The sequence below is a fragment of the Sphaerulina musiva genome, assembly GCF_000320565.1.
Source record: "Sphaerulina musiva SO2202 unplaced genomic scaffold SEPMUscaffold_9, whole genome shotgun sequence".
NCBI classification, from domain to species: domain Eukaryota; kingdom Fungi; phylum Ascomycota; class Dothideomycetes; order Mycosphaerellales; family Mycosphaerellaceae; genus Sphaerulina; species Sphaerulina musiva.
The window spans coordinates 572,965-591,429 of NW_016017391.1; the positions used below are offsets into that span (position 1 = coordinate 572,965).

At 52.4% G+C, this 18,465-nt stretch overlaps 7 protein-coding genes across 7 annotated transcripts; 2 read left to right on the forward strand and 5 right to left on the reverse strand.

Moving 5' to 3' along the window:
* Positions 1-834: 834 nt before the first annotated feature.
* On the reverse strand, positions 835-2,755 carry SEPMUDRAFT_50320 (uncharacterized protein; the record flags this gene model as incomplete). Its single annotated transcript, XM_016909158.1, has 3 exons — positions 835-944; positions 1,001-2,458; positions 2,554-2,755. Coding segments are annotated over 3 exons (1,770 nt in total), but the record flags the coding sequence as incomplete, so codon positions are not given.
* A 795-nt stretch (positions 2,756-3,550) lies between these two features.
* SEPMUDRAFT_70870 (uncharacterized protein) lies at positions 3,551-5,691 on the forward strand. Its single transcript, XM_016909918.1, has 2 exons — positions 3,551-4,925; positions 5,032-5,691. The coding sequence occupies exon 1, from the start codon at positions 3,806-3,808 to the stop codon at positions 4,718-4,720; it is 915 nt and encodes a 304-aa protein (XP_016758042.1). The 5' UTR covers positions 3,551-3,805; the 3' UTR covers positions 4,721-4,925; positions 5,032-5,691.
* Positions 5,692-6,555: 864 nt separating this feature from the next.
* SEPMUDRAFT_135333 (uncharacterized protein) lies at positions 6,556-7,602 on the forward strand (the record flags this gene model as incomplete). Its single annotated transcript, XM_016902707.1, has 1 exon — positions 6,556-7,602. Exon 1 carries the CDS (start codon positions 6,574-6,576, stop codon positions 7,600-7,602), a length of 1,029 nt encoding a protein of 342 aa, XP_016758043.1. The 5' UTR covers positions 6,556-6,573.
* A 467-nt stretch (positions 7,603-8,069) lies between these two features.
* SEPMUDRAFT_151020 (uncharacterized protein) lies at positions 8,070-9,976 on the reverse strand. Its single transcript, XM_016906544.1, has 2 exons — positions 8,873-9,976; positions 8,070-8,762 (listed from the first exon to the last, which is right to left on the reverse strand). The coding sequence occupies exons 1-2, from the start codon at positions 9,456-9,458 to the stop codon at positions 8,524-8,526; spliced, it is 825 nt and encodes a 274-aa protein (XP_016758044.1). The 5' UTR covers positions 9,459-9,976; the 3' UTR covers positions 8,070-8,523.
* Positions 9,977-10,468: 492 nt separating this feature from the next.
* SEPMUDRAFT_119662 (uncharacterized protein) lies at positions 10,469-12,678 on the reverse strand (the record flags this gene model as incomplete). The annotated part of the gene is made up of 3 exons (XM_016901533.1): positions 10,469-10,606; positions 11,789-12,462; positions 12,525-12,678. The coding sequence occupies 3 exons, from the start codon at positions 12,676-12,678 to the stop codon at positions 10,469-10,471; spliced, it is 966 nt and encodes a 321-aa protein (XP_016758045.1).
* A 387-nt stretch (positions 12,679-13,065) lies between these two features.
* On the reverse strand, positions 13,066-14,496 carry SEPMUDRAFT_110345 (uncharacterized protein; the record flags this gene model as incomplete). Its single annotated transcript, XM_016900840.1, has 1 exon — positions 13,066-14,496. The coding sequence occupies one exon, from the start codon at positions 14,494-14,496 to the stop codon at positions 13,066-13,068; it is 1,431 nt and encodes a 476-aa protein (XP_016758046.1).
* Positions 14,497-16,673: 2,177 nt separating this feature from the next.
* SEPMUDRAFT_151021 (uncharacterized protein) lies at positions 16,674-18,261 on the reverse strand. Its single transcript, XM_016906545.1, has one exon. The coding sequence runs from the start codon at positions 18,243-18,245 to the stop codon at positions 17,082-17,084; it is 1,164 nt and encodes a 387-aa protein (XP_016758047.1). The 5' UTR covers positions 18,246-18,261; the 3' UTR covers positions 16,674-17,081.
* Between the last annotated feature and the right edge of the window lie 204 nt (positions 18,262-18,465).

Sequence of the window (18,465 nt, forward strand, 5' to 3'; positions counted from 1 at the left end):
ATGCTTCGCCACAGCAGGGGAGATAGGACCTGGTGCAAGAGCAACAGCGCTCGGTTCCTGATCTGGCACAGTGCCGCGAGATATTGGATTTCGCTCTTCATTCCAATCTTCATTGTCGCTGGACAAGCTCGATCCTTCACTGTCAGGAATGTTCGAAATGTGCTTCTCCAGAGTAGTCATCCTATCACCATGGGATACGGTCGGAATTGAGTCGTTAGCGAGGCCAGAAACACTGCCAGATTGCGTGAACATAGGTGTAGACCTCCTTCCTCTGTCATCGTAAAGACTCTCCTCGCCATCCGCATCAGAGTCGGAATCAGCGTGTGCGATAGGCACGACAGGAGCAGCAGCAGCAGCAGCAGCAGTAGTGCCAATCTGAGTCTGGTTTTCTGCCAATGGTGATACAGCAGGTTCAGGCTTATAGGTCGTCCCTTGTGCGCCGTCAATCGTCGTCGCAGGCGCGGACGTGGTTGGAGCTCCAGTATCCTCAGCGACAGCGTGAGAAGCTTGCTGTGCGTCAAGTGGCTGAGTAGGAGCGTCCTTTTTGTCGAGTTCGGCCAAAGTTGCGCCTGTCACGGCGCCAGTCGCAACACCACCAGCAATAGTCGTACCGGCATGGGCCGGCTTGTCTGCGGCACTCGCCACAGGCTCCGTTTCCACAGTCTTCTCGTGCGACCCAGTCGTTCGAAACTTTGCCTTCAGCCTAGCGAGGGCAGATTGATGCTTATCTCGCCCATCAGAAGCCGGAGCGCTTTCTGTGAGCCCGCCTGGAGCCTCATCAGTTTTACCAGTCTCGGTACCGCGCACAGGCAGAATGCTCGATCCAGTAGTATCACGCTTGACCTCCCGGCTCTTTCGCTGCTCCAACTGAGAAGCTCGCTTCTCTTCATCCTTGCGTGCCTTTTCTTCGGCCCTTTCCCTCTTTGAAGATTCACGAAGGTCATCTACAGCTCAAGTTAGCTCTCACGAACGTCGGTTCTCATGTTCCAGGTAATCTCACTTTTGATGGCCTTCTGCTGATCTTTCTCCTGCTGCCTGGCCATTTTCTCTTCCATTTTAGCCGTCTGCTGTTTGTCCTTCTCAATGCGCATCTCCTCGTCATGCTGGCGCCTGCTCGCAGCGGTCGCACTGATCTCGTCCAGTGTAGGCTTCAAGCGTGCGGCTGCGATGGCCTCGATCTCGGACTGGTCCATGAACTGGCCTCCACCGATATGAGTCTTTCCCGGGTTCAAAGCTCGCTCTTGGCGCTGGCGGTCAGCCTTCTCACGGGCCTTCGCCTCCCATTCCTCGATCATTGCTGGCGATACCTTGCCAGTGTCGCGGTAAACCTGCGAGTCCATGTCCTGCATACGAGCGGACACCCTCTTTTCTGCTTCAGCCAACAACTTAGCGCGGTCGTTCTGCTGCTTCCTTGCGTCGACCTGGCGTGTTGCAGTGTTCAGTCCAGCCATTTGTGCGCGGATCCGACCGGCCTGTCGCTCATCGTCAGAATCAGACTCGGAGTCATATCGGCCACGAGTACCCTCGCTCGATGCTCGTTGTCTACCACGTCGTTCAGTGCCAGAGGTCCGCTTCGACATGCGCGAAGAAAGCGTCTTCGATGGCTTGTCGCCATATCCGTAATGTTCACGGAAGCGCTTGCCTTCCATGTCCTTGTCAATCTTCGCTAGTCGCTCAGCGGCCAAGCGATGCGCAGTGTCCTGAAGGCTGATGTACTGCAATGCCTCCTGCTTGATATCCGGTTTGGCAACAGCTTGGTTGCGTGTGGCTGACCTTGCAGCAGACAGATCTGATCCATCAGGTTCCAGCAGCATGTTATCACGGTTCTGATTGGCATAAAGACTTTTTGCCATCGTGATAGCTGACGCTCTGAGCGCGGATTGGCGCTTGTCTTCCTCGTACTGCCAGTCTGGGTTGCCAGTGAACATCTTGCCGCTGACATTATCCCCCAGATGCGTTACCCTCGCGGACTGGTTGGCCTCAGAATCCCAGCCATCGCCCCTAGATTGGCGGTGTGAAACGGAAGCCGCGTTGAGCGCGTTCCTGCTGGCGTTGGCTTGGTCTGGGTAAAGCTCTGGTGGTGGCTGCGGCGTAGAGAGGGCGCGCGCTCGACTCTGCTGCGTGGCTCCAGTTGCGGCCATCAGAGCTTTGCTCTTGGCGTCCGCGTTATTCCCGCCATACGCCTGTGGACTCAGTCCCTTGTTGCGAAAGGCCAATGTTGCTGCTGACTGGCCCTCGGCAGTGGCCGAAGCCTGCCAGAGATCCAATTTTGCGCCCTTATTCGCTGCAAGTATGGCGGCTTTTGAGCCAGCTGCACTCTGCTCTGGTTGCCACAGCTCTTTCATCTTGTAGTCTTTGGCAAGCATAGCAGCCTTCCCCGCTGAGCCAGAGGCATTGCCGGAGGAGGGGAAGCTGGGCAGGTCCTGTGCTTTGGCATATTTAAGTGACGTTGCGGCGCCTGGAAGACGTAATCAGTCAGTACTACGTTCCTCTGCGCACCAGGAGCCGCGGTGCTCTTCTCTGCTCTGCTCTGCTGTGGTCTGCTGTACTTACTTTTGGACGATAGCTTGCCGTCGGGTCCGAGGATGCTCTCGCTCTGGATGCTGCTGTTGCGCGAGTGATTTCCCTTTGGCGGGTTGGTCACATACAGCGCGGCGGTGGAAGCCTGAGCCGACAGTTTGTTGTGGTGCTCATGGGCGCTGGGGTCGGGGCATAGTGGCGCTTCCGACCGCGAAGTCGCAGTGTCGGCAGCCATCGATTATTGTGGTGGAGCTTCGGCTGATCAATGGCTCGGGCACTCCTATGTTAGCTGATACCTCCCCAGTGGCCAGTGGAGCAGTATACTGTATTCCCAATGGAAGAATGGACGAAGATGATGATGTAGGACGCAGAACCGTGACAAGCGGCGCATCTATAGACGAGATTGTGTCGACGTCAACATTGAAATGCGCAGCCGAAAGCCGTCCTGTGACCTCGCTCGTGCTCCCAGCCTTTGAGTTTGAGGCGGTTCTTCCACTACGTCATCGTAAACAGCAGGAGCGACGACGTCACCAATGCAAGGCGTGCACGTGTCGCGCAAATTGGATTGACTGAATGAATTGAATGGGTTGATGTTGAATGAATTGAATGAATGAATAAGGTACCTGATGATGGACAACAACGCTGCTCCTCCCTGCTCATGCTGCCTCGCTTCCCGTTCCTGTCTTACACAAGGGCGATAAGTACCTTCCGCAACATCACTGTGAGTATGTATGCACCCACTACATGTATGCCATGTCGCAAAGTGCTCGCACGGATCCGTGTCGTCGCGACAACGACATGGCGCGAACGGGGACTAGCGTTCAGCTACCCTGCGATGGTGCAAAGCTTGAAAACACCTTCATCGACAACTTTTCACTTCGAAGTACCTATACCTCCTAGGAGGTACACTGGGAACAGCAAAACATAGCAACGGGGGCTGAGCGATAGTATGAGGTGGCAGGGTGTTGTTCTTCTCTCTGCACCTGCGTTCAACACTCACTGCACATCGTCCCCTCGAGACGCACCAATCATCGTCTTCACACTCTATCCTGCATACCCGTTCTCGTGCTGAGAACGCCACGTTGCACACGCGTGTAGGCTATCGCCACGCTATTCAAGTGTTTTTGCATCATTTTCAATTGTTCACCTTGTTCTCAGAGCTGCTGGAACATCTATACCATCCAGAAGCCATATTCACAAATATAAACCTCGTCGACACTTCCAGCATATTCACACAAGATCCCAGTCCAGCATCTCTCAGTCCGCAGCAAGACGAAACGCTCGCATGTCTCCACAAAGCATAGCACCTTTCCAAAAGGTCCCCAACTTCCGCGATGTCTCCTCCTCGACGGGCTCACAGTACTTAACCCCTGGACTTCTATACCGCTCCGCAGCACCAGACGACGCCACGCCTGTCGACCGAAGTCGTCTCTCCACCGAAATCGGCCTAAAAACAATCATCGACCTACGCTCCGACACCGAACACCACGAAGTATCTCGCAAAAACCTCTCCAAGATCCCTCCCGCACTAGACCCCCCCGGTAAACCCCATAACCACAAAGGAGGACGTGGCCACACCGCCCACAACGATCCTCAAAACCCTCTACACGTCCCCGGAGTGCAGTACGAACTCATTAACTTCAACGGCTCCGCTTATTCCAGCAATCTCATTCGCCAACTCTCCTACCTCAACATGGCCAAACTGTTCACATGGTACACCCTCGGCTGGAGAACCGAAGCCATCTCCATCCTCGGCACAAATGTCATGCAGAAACGCGGTCTAGTCGGACTCGCGCAGGATAGTTTATCACTCTGTCAGAAAGAAGTCAAACTCGTTTTTGATATTCTCGCTCGCCAAGAAAACTACCCACTCATGGTACATTGCACACAGGGGAAAGATAGGACTGGACTGGTCATTTTACTCGTGTTGTTACTGTTAGGAGCCGACCAGGAAGCTATCGAGAAAGACTATTTACTTAGCGAAGACGAACTCGCGAATGACAAGGCCGAGCGGATCAGAGCCATTGCCAAGATCGGTCTGGGAGAAGAATTTGCAGGATGTCCCCGCGATTGGGTCGAGCAGGTGGTTTTGACTGTAAAGCAAAAATTCGGAGGCGTGGAGAAGTATCTCGAAAGCTGTGGCGTTGACGCGGAGCAGCAGAGGAAAATTAGAGATATTTTGAGAAGGCAGGCGAGTTGATGATGAGAGGCCGAAGTCCTTGAAGCAGATTCTAAAATCTGATCTTCTATCTTCGATATATAATACTATGATACTTATCGGGACGCAGGACGAGCAGCTTGTGAACAGGCGTCTCCATGAACCAAAACATGAGCCTCCCTTTCCCATCCTCGATGTACGACGTTACAGTTATCGGGACAAAGCATGAAGGATCAGACACTTCAAGGTGAGCGAAAGTGAACACGGCATATAGGCAAGAGCATCGGATCTGCTGTGCCACGCTTGCCTTTCACGGCGTCTGCTTTCTGGGCTGATCACTCCTGAATTGATAGGCGTTCCCCTTGTTTTCAGCTGGGCTACATTCACATTTGCCCTGAGAGTTGGGCGAGGGATGTCAAGATCACTCCGGAATTTTATTGCACGCTGGGGGGCTGCGGCTTTCGCAACTCCGACCTTTCCTTATGGTAGTGGGCCGAATGGGGAACAGCGTGCCAAGGCAGGGTAGGTAGGTGAGGTAGGCAAGGGCTCTTCCTTCCTCTCTTCGACGCCTTCGACTCGTTCCTCACCATCCTCAACACAACGTCGATGCGCTCCATACTGATACTGTGAAACTGACTGCGACACTCTGCACATCCTGGATCTTCGCCTGGCCACAACCGACCAGACAAGAGCCTGACGACCGCTACCGCACATGATTCCCCCGACTGGTTTCCAACCACGCCCTTGCGGATCAACAAGTCAGGTACCTGTGAAGCGCAACACGGGTATTCCATTCGCAAGCTGATCGGAACGATATGATGAGCTGGTATCGCAGACCAGCTTTTGGCGTCACAAAAGGGAAAATGCACCATATCCTGCCCCTCGACTACGCTCAACTAGAGTAATGGGCTTACCATGGCAGAGCTCCCTGCGAAGCTTGCCCTCTGTCTATGTACAGGTACTGCAGGAACTCGATTTCTGATCACGTCACCCGCACACATAAAACCACCATTCGTCCCCGTGCAACATGTCCGAGCATATCACCGAACTTACTAGGCGCTCGTCACGCGCGTTGCATTGCGCGTGGCCAAACTTCCCAATTGGGCGCGTCCGAGCAGCCACAACTCGGCAGAATACTACATTTAGTAATTTACTGATACACTGCTGACTTAGATGCTAGTATTATGTACGACAGCCTTCTCTTTTAGATATGATGGTCTTTCGAAGACGTTGCCGTAGAGTCGGGACTCAACGTGCTCTCTTGAATCCCTCTACAGCACTCTTACATACCACGATTTTCACACCATCCATACATGTCCTCGCAGCATGGTTTCCCGACTACGCCCCTACTGACATGCCCACGACGAGCACGTCCAGCACGGAAAGGAGAAAAGGTGTTATGAAGTCAGCTACACAGACGGGTACTCCTCAGCCAGTCGCCAGAGCCAGGAGATTGGCTGTTAATGCGTGGTCTACCGTTGTTCAAGTCTAGATAGTCGTACCCGGAGCTGCTGCGTTCTTGCTGACTTGCTAGAGTGTACGATAGTTGAAGAAGATTGAGGCATGTCTTGGCGAACCCAAGATGTTGCGGTCTGGACTGTCAGTATGACCCTTGGACTTTGACTTTGAGACTTACCTTGGTACCACCTCACATCTTATCGAGACATCGGGAGCACTACATAACTCAGCACGAATGATTCGTCTTGAAAGTCATCATGATGTCGGAGCTCGCAGTCCGCTAAAACGTGCTCGTCAGGTAGAGGTTTCTTTTGATCCTTCGAAATATCTCCTGGAAGGTCCGACCATAGCAAGCCGAATTATCACTATCAAGACTGGATCAATAGGCATCTTGAGTGCATGCTGGAGTCGAACCTGCCCTAGATGACACCAGGACCATGTCACCAATGTGTCCAAAGACTCGCAAGCTCCAAGCGAGCGCTCATCTCCATACTGTTGATGAACAGATAGCTGGACTTGAGCACGACTTGGCATTCGTGGCCGGTCGACGTGCTTTCCTCGTGGCTGAGATTGCGAACATGGGGAATACTGAGCTGGATGACCCACATATTGCGAATGAAAGCACCACCATACCATCAGACTATGTATCGTCGCCGGCAGAGCAGCAGGGAGCGATTCAAGGCATCGAAACTTATCTGGAGACGCCAACAGCACTACCAGGAAGTCAAAAGCTCTATGGCGAGCAGCTGATAGTCGACGAAGTCTTCTACACATGTATGGCCGGCTTCAAAGCCAAGAACGATGGCTTGTATCTCAAGATCCTCCACGCCCTCCTGCAGAAGATGAACGCAGCTGCCGAGGCTGGCATTATTGCTCTGAACTTTCTCGACGAGCAACAAGAGAAGTGCGAGCAGGTCCTGGCGAGGTCGCGCTGGCAGGCTAGACAAACTGCATCACAAAGTCCGAGGAGCCGCAGGCGATCTATACAGGTGACGGGAGCAACCGAAGTGAAGCAGGAAGAGGCAATGGAGCAAACGATTGGTGAGCGACAGCGAGAGGAGCGCCCTCTTCCTCACGCTACAGAGATTGACGTCGAGTCGAAGAATTCCCTCGATGAAGTCTTCGACGCCAGGCGATTCGCCAATTATAAATTTGCTGTCGAAATTGAGCATAATGAGGTCGTGACGGGAGGAGACGAACAGCTGAGCCAGAAGAACAAAAGCCAACATCGATCACGCGGACAAGTAGATGAAGAAGATTGCGACGACGACGATGATGATGACAAAGAAGAAGAGTGCAACAACGACGACGACGATGACGGTGAATATGACAAATACGACAAACAAGAGCCCGACCAAGAAGACGAGGAAGAAGAAGAAGAAGTCGATCTCCCTCCACGCAAAGAGCGCAAGAGATTCGATAGTGTATTAACCGCACCTCTGGATTTACTCTCGGACTTGTTTTGAGAATTGCATCTGCATTGATAGAATTGATAGAATTTGAATTTTGATATAGATATTATGATAGAAATGATGGAGATTTGATAGAAATTAAGAAATGTCCAAGATCGGAAAATTTATGAGGTGCCTCCACCGGATGCATGTAGGAGATAGTCAGGTACCTGAGTATTCACAACTTCAAACCCTATCAAGATTGTAACTTACCTGACTGAGATACCGATCTAGGCATACTCTTGTGAAAGTGACGATTTGAGAAGTTCAGGTAGGTACCTTAGGTTACGTACATGTATAGAGAGAGAACGGGCTTGAGGTCAAATGGAAAATTATAGCCAACCTGGAAGTCTTTCAGTTCGCGGGAAGGAATGCGGGAGACGCCATAGATACCTATTTGTACATGGCAGGTGCGATGGACAATGGAATTGGCAGTTGCAAGGTTGCGAGATGCGATGGAGCTACATGAAGTGGAATCCACTGTGGTGCTGAAACGCTCTGCATTCTCAGCTACGAAATTGATTCTCCGTCGGCTTCCGTGGCACAATTTGATATCGTACATTTCGCGGTCCTTGACCGTCTCTCGCTTGCAAATTGTCCTTCTCGACAATCTTTCGCTCATCATAAACACGCGAGCGTACATCGTCATCATTGTCGGGGTTGTTGTAAAACATGCTCCTCCTGTGTCATCCGTTAAAGTCGTTAAAGTCGCGCGAGTAAAGCCGCCAGTGCCACTCGTCCCGCAGCTATCGAGGGTAAGGGCTTCGGTGAACTGGGCCAGTCCGGAACGCCGTCAGCTGGAAATGTGCCTTCTTCGCATGAAGCGCGTAGTGGTTGTACTTTGATGCCTTTTGTGTAATGTTACATGCTCGTGTCCGGACGCCAGTTTCTGAACGTGTTAGCACCAGTTTCTACATGGGTTTGAGCCCGCGTAGCTCAGTCCATGTAGAAGTCTCCCTTCAAGATGCGCTCCTGAAAGTGATCTGGTCGGACCTGCTCCTTTGGTTTTGGGATATCTCTCATGGGTGGCTCCATGACTGCCACACTCTTGCTGCGATCGTGCTTCAGACTTCCCGGTGGAGAGCCATTGTATCCATACAGACCACCACCGGCAATGGATGAGGTGCGTTCGGCACGGCTGCGAAAGTTGTCAGACCAGTTGAATCCCTCGCCACCTGTGTTGGAAGAAGAAGTCAGCATAAAAGTTTTCCACAACAAGGGAGTGATTATGACCGCATCAGGGGTTGTTTTCAAGAGGAAAGTGCTGGGCATAACGAAGACGAACCTGGACCTATGGCGGTTCGGCTCGAGATCGACCCAGACGCTTGCTGTGCTCTTGCTGGGTAGGCAGGTGGTGCATCATGCTCAGCAATAGTAGATGGTTTACTAGTACCATTTTGTGGGCTCCCGCCTCCTCCTCCTCCACCACCACCACCACTTCCATTGGAAGTGCTGCCATTTCTGACATCGCGGAGTGCCTTTGCACCAAAGCTCATACGCCTGGCGAAGGGGGTTGCGGGAGTCGGATTTGGTGCTCGAGGGTCATCATCTTCGATGGCGGATTCGTCGATACTATCACTACCAGCTGTGCCATATGAGTCACGACGGCTGTTGTAGGAGCCGAAGGGAGAGGCCTGGGTTGCTGAGCCCGAGAGACCAAGTGTTGTCAGCGAGAGACGACGACGCTGTGCGTGAGCAGCAGCGGATGTTATCGGCCCTGCACCATTGTACGGCTGCTGGCTAGCTCCATTGAAGTCGCTCGAGTTGCGGGAGATGCTGCCTGAGCGCCCACCAGTGAACAGGTTGGCGAAGGTCTCGCCTGCAAAGGACGAGCGGCGTGTTCTGCCTCCGGCGTTGTTTTCGTCGGACATTGTGCAGGTGGTGCTGTGTTCTGTGTTGTTCTGTTTTGTTCTGTGTGCTTCTCTGTGTGTTTCTGTTTTGCTTAGAGAACGAGAGATGAGAGAGAGAGGGAGAGAGATATAGAGATTCGAAGGTCGATGGCAGTACGTCGTGGAGTGGAGTGGGCGCAATGGCTCACAGCAGTTCGCAGAGGACGAGGAGAAGACGGACTATGAGAGTGGCGAGTGTGTGCGTGTATGCGGGTGAGTGGGTGGAGAGGTGTTCAGGCGATGGGTTGTGGTATGCGTTTCGGAAGATTCCTGACGCGACAGCTCGAATGATGGGACAGAAGTGGTAGTAGGTACGGTGGTAAGGTAGTGCAATCGTCGCGGCGGACGTGTCGTCTACGTCACGGCGGTTGGGCGATCGTGGGAGTGGTCGTAGGTATTCTAGTCGTGGGATGTGCAATTTGGCTCGTCTCCACACGCAGCCAGTTCCGGACTGCACGCACACGATGGGATGGCTGGTTTATAGCAGAACACGCGGTCAGATCAGGCCAGACGGAGGAAGGGAGAGAGGGAGAGAGAGAGAGAAGAGAAGGTCCTAAATGGAGGGGAGGGTGATGGAACAGTGGAAACAGAGCTCAGGAGGCAGAGGAAGGAAACAGCCCAGCCTAGCCCGGCCCAGCTCTCCGCTCCGCTCAGCTCAGTTCTCAGCTCATAGGTACTCATTGTGATGGCATGGCATAATAGGTGATCATACCGGGTCGCTACCTACCTAGTTCTCCCTCCCTCTCCTCCTCCCTCTCCTCTCCCTAGTAGAACTCCTCACTCTTAGTAGACGCTTAGTGCATCTTCAGCATGGGCTTGCAGGTCACAATGAAATTTAGCTTTATGCTATCGTGGGGTAGTTCCGACAGGGTCCCGCCATTGGTGCATCTGCCCATGGCGCTGGATCGACCTTTCGGCGGGCCATCCTCTTTGTGCGTGGATACATGTGCGCCAATTGCGCCGACATGCTGGCGAAACTGCTGCTGCTCCTCTCACCGCACGAGGGAGAATGTCCGCTCGTTGCCTCGTTGCCTCGTGACGATGAGGATGAGGATGAGAATGATACTGCTGAGCCTGCTGCTGCTGCTGCTGCTCCCATAGAACAAACCTAGTTCGAGGCCCCCATATACCTGAATAATCAGGTAATCAAAAAAGCAGCGTCAGCACTCAGCCTGGATTCCACTTCCTTATCGAGCAGACGCCCTTAACGCCCCGATATCAACCTGACCTGACCTCCAGCGTGCTACCGTACCTCCTATAGGCTCTGTGCATGTCTGCCTGGAATCAGGCCAATCAGCGTCAAGTGCAGCCGAGAGCGCCGGTACGAGTTATGCTTTGTATACCGTATGTATGTATGTCACCGCGTACCTCTCTCTCATGTGCATCCCGTGATGCTGGATATACATAGCTCCTAGTCTGCAGGGACGCGAGCTCTGCATGTACAACGGGATGCAAGCTCTAGTTCGAATCAGGTCTCACTCATCAAAAGTCGGAAGCTCCGGCTACACGTAAAGATGTACCTTTACTGATCGGCTCACCGATCAGCCAACAGCTATTACGATACCTCATACCTCCTAGTAGGAGGTAGGTCGCTTGTACAGTCAGGTAAGGTAGGTAAGCTAACTTCCAGGTTGTACTGTTGTACTGCAGGACTGCCTCCTTCTCCAGTGCCCACATCTCACGCTACTGCCCCCAGGCCCGGTCCCACCAGATGAGGAGCTCTACTAATCATGTCCTGCATATTGCTTCGGAAGGCTCCCGCCGCGGCCAGGCTTGTTATGACTTCTGCCATTATCCATCGCCTCGTGTAGGTCTGACTACTACCATGGCGACGATTGGTTTCAGCAATGAAGAGATAAGTTCCATCGGGAGATTCTATACTCGGAGATTCTCTCGTCACCTCAAGGTATGCAACAGAGTATGGACGACACGGGATAGATCATCAGCATCTTGTAGAGGGTCCCCTATAAGTTGGTATTAACGACATGAATTCTCACGAAAGACGCAACTACATGTACCAGGTACCTACTCAGGTAGGTGTATTTCATTCACAGTCAGAAATGTGGGGTTGTCGTACAGGTCGGACAGCACCAAACGCGAGCCTGTCCCGATGTGGCACGATCACAAGAGAAAAAGATGAAACACGGAACGAGGAATGTGTGCTGTCAGTGCTGTCATTCCTACATATAGGTGGTAAGGTACATCTAGTCTGGACGTGGTAAGCTGCGAGGCTGCAGGTGAGCTCTACCTACCTTACCTAACCTGATGCTATGTGTCTAGCTCTCCCATCGCTGCCTGGCCCACAGACTTACCTTACCTAGCACGCTCGGCTCCTCTCTGATGGTACGTGCTCGCACCTCTCGACGTTGGAATTCCTCAGCAGCTTGGTGCGAGATGTACTGAAGCAAGACGTCCATATCGCCAGAAAGTGACTCGCTCTCGGCATCATCCTCGAAGAAGCGGTCCACGTATAAATCTTCCTGCAGGAGACTGATCCGGATCTGCTCTCTCAGCTGCTGCGGCATCACCGTAGCCTCCATCTCGGCACCGTTTCTCGCCTCCACAATGCTATACAAGAAGTCGATAATGATTCTCCAATCTCGTCGCTGGTTCCTGCTGTATGAGCGACGCATAGCCTGTGCATAGCCCAAGATGAGGTTGCCCATAGCCACGACATGCTGACCAAGGCGATCTCTGTGAATCAGAGCCATCCCAGCAAAGTTCGGATGGTGTTGCTCTCCCAGCCAAGCGTGCGCGGATGCTGTAGCTTGCTCGATACCGGAGGAAGTCCAGCCGATATCGTCACTGAAAACCTGGAACTCGCCTGTTAGCAACCCACTGTTCGCCAGTGTCTGACTCATCACTGCTATGCGATCGACGCCAACGGGTCCGCGATCAGCATCATCGAACGCGAATAAAGCAGCTCTGCACTTGGGACATGTATTTTTGGTGCGAAGGGATAGCCACTGGACAATACAGCTTCGACCTGGACTCTTCTGTCAGCACGACACTTCCTCTCCCGCCAAATACGTCTCCACGAACACTTACAGAAGGTATGCTTGCATCCTCGTAGCTCTACTGGCTCAGTGCATTCGTCTACACAAATTGCGCACTCTGCCTCTTCTGGTATCGATGTGAGTGGGCCCAGCCCATGATTGAGATACGCAGTACGAGTGCTGGTGGTGGTGATGATGGTGTTCATCATACAGGTGTGTGGATGTCTTTGCTGCCAGAGCAAAGGTCTAGTAATCAGTTGTAAGGGAGTGATAGGCAGCAGAACCCGTTGCTCAGGCACATGGTCTCGCCTGATATATCGACTTCCACACTTAGGTATCAAGACAACACGAAGATGCAATCTACTGGCTTTGTGCTATTGCTGGAAATCAGAGCCGCAGGATCGCTACACATACCATGACAAAGAGGGTCTTTGTTCTCAGCACAATGCTTTCAAGCTAATCAATCACCCGTATCACAGCAAGACGCTGCGACGGGCTGGAGAACAATGACTTTGCGGCTGTAATTTGGACAGCTGTGGGACTGGCTACACTCTAGTATTTCTGGTCTGTGGGGCTGTCGAGCAAATTACCACTCATGCGAGATGTAATCGCGAGCTTGAGCTGCAGTTTTTATCCCTCTCCACATCGACAGTAGTCCAGGTACGGCCCAGCACAAGAGGCGCCTCCTCCTCCACCCATTCTTGCCACACTTCGAAGCCAGACTTCTTCCATTTGTTGATTAGACTCTCCTTGTTCGCTGGATTCTTCAGCTGGTTCGGTGCCACCACAATGGTCCCCTCGAAAGCATAGCCATTGGCCAGGTGAGGGAGAGCTGCAAAGAATGCATCCTCGGGAGCGACATCTGGTGTGTCATAGTCTGCTTCGAACCAGAAACCGTCGATGATCAGAATCCGATTCTCCTCAAGCTGAGCAGCATGTGTCCTGAGACCAGGCAACACCTTTCCCTTGTGATCGAACATGTCGATCAAGAGAGGTGGTGGTCCACGAGTCCGATTCAGCCATGTCGGACAACCATTGGAGTCAAGCACGCTCTTGTCGATCAAAACAGAAGTGATCGAGCCCACCAACTTTCTACCATCTCCCCCAACCTCCAAATACAAATCCGCGCCCACGTTCACTGTCGCTGGATTCATCAATCGATGTCGCTGAACCTCCACATTTGCTGCCAAGTTTCCCATCACGACTTCTGCCACCGGACTGACAGCTACGAGGTCGCTGCTTTCCTCGATGGCTGGCACTAGGGGCAACAAGAACCAGTCCTTCTGCCTACGAGAAGACATCATACCTCTCGTATTGTCATTCTCGTCAACAGTACCCCACAGCTCTCCTCCTCCTCGGTAGCCAGTATCACGAACTTCCAGCTCCCCTGACTGAGCGATGAATGCAACCCACTCTGGATTCTCCTGATCATCAACTCCTGTCTCAATCGTTCTTGCCGAGATCAATGACCTAGTCGCCACCCACTTGACAGAGCTTTGGATACCTCCTGGGTGGATCGGTGCAACGTACACGCCAGGCGAAGTCTCCAGTATTCCCACGTTTTTGTGCTCTCGAGACCAGCTCCTGTCGCACGCTTCCTGCCTTCTGGCATCAGGCGACTGCGCGGATATCCATCGCGAGGCCGCACTGTCCTCGAACATTGAGCTCGTCAGCGAGCTGAGGGGAGAACCCGAGTTCGATCTTGCTGCTACGGGTCTTGCACATTCAACAGCAGCCACACTATTGGCTTCGAGCGCGAATTGGTGATGCTCAAAGCGCTCCAGCTCAGCAATGGAGACATGGTCTGTAATGTCATTGAGCTTGATCTTGTCGACGCGCGTGCCATCTGGTAGCTGCACGGTGTAGGTTGGTGGTCGTTTGCGATGCCTGGTTCGCTTGAGGATACTTGCGGACTGCCGCCTCATCTCCATCTCTCCACATAATGGAATACCGTCGCCCATCCTCGGGTTGCACACTGATCCACTAGGCTGCTTGGCGCTGATCCGGCTCGTGGGGCCATTCATCACGGTGCTGGAGGCTTATTGTAGCCCAACTCGGGATTTGGAACACTACTATCAATCTCTCTGACTGTCCTTTACGCGGTTGTGAATCATCGTGAGTGAATTGCCGACACTTCGTTGCTTCGTTACTATCATTATAGATGTGGTCCGTATACGCGGACGACACCGCTAAAGGGGACATTGTATCGTTTTCTAGCAGGTGAAGAGTATCGTTGTTAATTCGACGCGTGAAGTCACTGTTCTATCCCGGATAATAGTATACTTATAGGCCAATGCGTCGTTTCTAGGTATGCGTCTCAGTAACTAGGTAGGTGGCAGTGACTCCATAACAACAACCTCCTCGTATAATGGATTAGCGAACCGCTTGAGCAGAGAGCAAAGCTTCAAGGTGGACTTCTACTTCGATACGCTCACAGTACTAGGCTGAATATAGGTAGAACTGTCAGATACGATCTAATTTAATCTATTCATTCATTCACGCGTGGGAGCGCCACTCTAGTCCCAATTGAGTTAGATTCACTTGGCTCCACACCTGCCTGTGTGCAAGCAAGTCTAATTAGCACCGCTACAACACATATATACAAATATTTGCATTCTGCGAGCAGAGTATAATTATTAGTTAGTAGTAGCAGTACTATAGAGTTGGAAGAAGTTCGATTAGAAAAAAACATTAAGTACAAGATTCGATAGCGAGAAATATGTTGCTTTCTCTATGAAGCCTCGATTTGGTGAAGGCGTTTTTATTTCTTTTTGGATAAGCTCTTGCAGAGCCAGCTTTCTCTAGAGAGAGAGAGAGAGAGAGAAAGTAGACTGTGGGACTTTATGTGAAAAGAGATCGAGATAGACAAGACAGCCTCCTATCAGCTATCCCGTACCAGCTGCTGTCTCGACCACCAGTCATTATGCGATCGCTAGATACTACATGGAGAAGATGGAGATGGAGACAGAGATTAAGATCGTAGTAGTAGATATAAGTAGACGAGGCATGAGGAGTTGGAGTTACATATGGATAGATAAGGTAAATAGCTCTGATAGTACCTGCCTTGGGTCTGTGCGTTGGCACAGCAGCGACCCGGCGGTGGAGGACAATCGGAACCTGAGAGTGTATCGGGATCGCCGCGAGTTGGATAAGGGGGGTTTCGAGAGGGAGGTTCATTTGTTGACAGGTCGCTACCGTCGTCAGAAGGGTTGCTACCGCTCTCGCCGTCGCGAAGGCTCCATGGAACTGCCCTTGCGCTGCGGAGTGGGAATAGGCCCGCTGGGGTACTAGTAGATCGGTTAGGCGACTGCTATAGTCGGTAGGGTGTAGAAGTACCGTAGTGGAGCGATCGGCGGTGGTGTCGTCGACAGTGCAAATATTACACCTGCCCGCTCCTTCCTATCAAAGGCATCCTCTACCGCCGACAAAGGGACGCCATCCCGACTCTTCCACTCCCTTCCGTTTTTGTCTAGTAAGGTAGATACACTCCCTTCAATAATCGAAACCGACGGAGTTGGGACAGGTGAATTGTCTTTCCAAGCGTTCGAACTCCCTGCCGACGAAAGACAGCGGCCACATTCATGATATGGATAGTGCGGATGTTCGAGGCAAATAGTCAGCAGAGACTCGGAGCACTCGTGACCTAGCAGGTCAGACACGCTACTTGCTAGTAGCAGTTGGTTATTCCATTGGTCTGTTCAGCAGAGTGGCTCTATACCGGCCTCATCCTCGATTCCAGCTTTAGGCGCGTGCATAAGCTCTTGCCTGCCTACCTAGGTAAGTACGAAATTCCGGACGCAATTGAATCCAAGCAAACTTACCACGGAACCCATCTCAAACAAGACCCGCGAGCAAGGTCGCACCGCCAGAAGTGGAACTGTCGACCCACTGGAACACGGTTAGGAATGTGCGGAGCCGGGGGTAAAAAGACTGGAACTCACGCTGGCGGTACTGGTGTACGTATATGTCGCTTCGAATGCTCGCATTATCGCCCTCCTTCTCGTTGGAAAGCTGTCGTATTGATTCTTGTAATGTTTGGTTCATGGGTATACCGGTTATACTGCACGTTGTGGTCTCGACGATAGATTTCCTGTCGCGCGGATCCCACTCAAGCCGCACCAACTTACACTGCGGAGAGGGAGAGTTCGGCGCTGATTGAAGGTAGTTGGTGTTATATGTTCAACTTCGTGAATATTGATGACTGTCTAGCTGTGTACTGTGAGCAAAAAAATGGGTACTGTGAGTTGCTTGAGTAGTGCTTATACTTATATGAATCTGCGCTACCCAAACAAACCGTTTGGTCAGGTTTGCTGCTGGAATGCTGAAAGCAATCCATAGCTTGTTGTGTAGGCGCGCGCGCGAGAGAGAGAGATCGGGCGCGAAGAGGACGGCTGCTTCTCGCCACACCTCCGACGTCTTCCGACACACACGCTCATCGTGAAGAGAAGTGCAGAGTCAGGAGAGATCATCTTGAAGCTTGGAAATCGGTCTGCACGCTGCCGCTCTGAGATGAGGGATGCTTATACTGCTCGTTTTGGTCAATTTGGCGAGAAGCGATCATGGCACTTGTCACGACCAGCCGATTGTGAGCGAGTGAGTTTGACTCATTTCATATTGCTCTCACCCCAATACCCACACTTCCCGTATCGAATAACTCGATCAATCCGCTCCCCAGACACTCGGCCAGGACCCATTCAAACTCCAACCCATAGAACGTCCTCCATCTCCTCGTCTGTCCTGGTAGAACTCCACTCCACTCCCCTCTCATCCTCTTTGCCCTTGACAAGGCATCACCTAGCACATTCCCATTCCACTTTTCCTCCAACAAATCCTTCGTGGCCTCACGAAACCTCGGACTGAGTTGCTTGAGCAGAAACAACAGGTGCTGTCGAGTTTCTGTTAATAACTTCAAATAAGGTCCAGTGCCGGGAAGACTGAAAGTCATGGTATCCACTTTGCGACTGGTATTGTTATGGATCCGATCGTGTTGAGTGGCGAGTGTACTGCCTCCACCCCCAGAATCGTGAATGGCTCCATACCCGCCCACAGCAGCGTACGTCCCCGTTACAGCTGTATGGCCTGCTGTTGCAATGGAGGAGCCGAGTGAGGGAGACGTAAAGGAGGTTCCTGATACTGAAGAGAGAGCGGACGGGTTTGTGAGAAAGCCAGCTTCAACCAGATTCCGAATCTCACTTTTGGCAAGTTTGGTAACAGAAACGGTTTGAGCAGTGGAGTTCGAGAGCATCAAGGAGATGTATTTCTGCTTGAGCTCATCATCTAATGTAACATCCTCTTGCAATATGCGAGCTTTCCAGTGTTCGACCAACACGACACCTTCCCCGATCGCCGTCCCGCCTTTTCCTCGACCGGGTATTGTAACCTTTCGCACCTTTCCCTCGGCTACCAGTCTAGCGAGCTCGCGTTCTGTTTCTGTGGGAGATGCACTCAAAGCATGAAGATGTGCAATGCTGACGACTGGTGGGAGGCGGGCACGAAACTGAAGAGTCTCAGCAATCTGCTTGCTGTTCAGACCTGCAGCTCTTTCGGGAATTGGCTCAAAAGCGTGATCGAGGATGTGTTGGATCATAGAGACCACGTCTTGCTTCGAAGTCGTGGCCAGACGCGGTATAATGCCGATATCTTCGAGACGGTTGTGTTCGAGCTCCTTTTCGGTAAGAGTACTGCCGCGACGCAGTCCAGGCTTCGTGCGCTGCGCTGTCGTGAAGGGGGACGAAGACTTGCGCCGGAGCAGAGGATTTGGTGCCTTGGGCATGGCCGCTGCTCAGCCTCAGCCTTGTCCTCGTAGTCGGGGTGCTCTTTTCCGTAGCCGCGGGACTGACATGGCCTCGCGTTGCCTGCTCGATGCGCCCAGCGATGCCGTGATCTCGCGGTGACTGATGGGGTGAAGGCGAGGTCGTGTACAGGAAGAGATAGGAAGTAGTTGATCTTCACATGCAAGGCGCTTGGACTTGGCAAAGGAGAAGCTCGCATCG

Excerpts from the sequence above, each read along its gene's own strand:
- SEPMUDRAFT_70870 (XM_016909918.1), top strand. The coding sequence starts at position 3,806 with ATGTCTCCACAAAGCATAGCACCTTTCCAAAAGGTCCCCAACTTCCGC.
- SEPMUDRAFT_151020 (XM_016906544.1), bottom strand. The coding sequence starts at position 9,458 with ATGTCCGACGAAAACAACGCCGGAGGCAGAACACGCCGCTCGTCCTTT. Across the intron at positions 8,763-8,872 it reads CCGAACCGCCATAGGTCCAG|GTGGCGAGGGATTCAACTGG; the intron begins GTTCGTCTTCGT and ends CTTCCAACACAG.
- SEPMUDRAFT_151021 (XM_016906545.1), bottom strand. The coding sequence starts at position 18,245 with ATGCCCAAGGCACCAAATCCTCTGCTCCGGCGCAAGTCTTCGTCCCCC.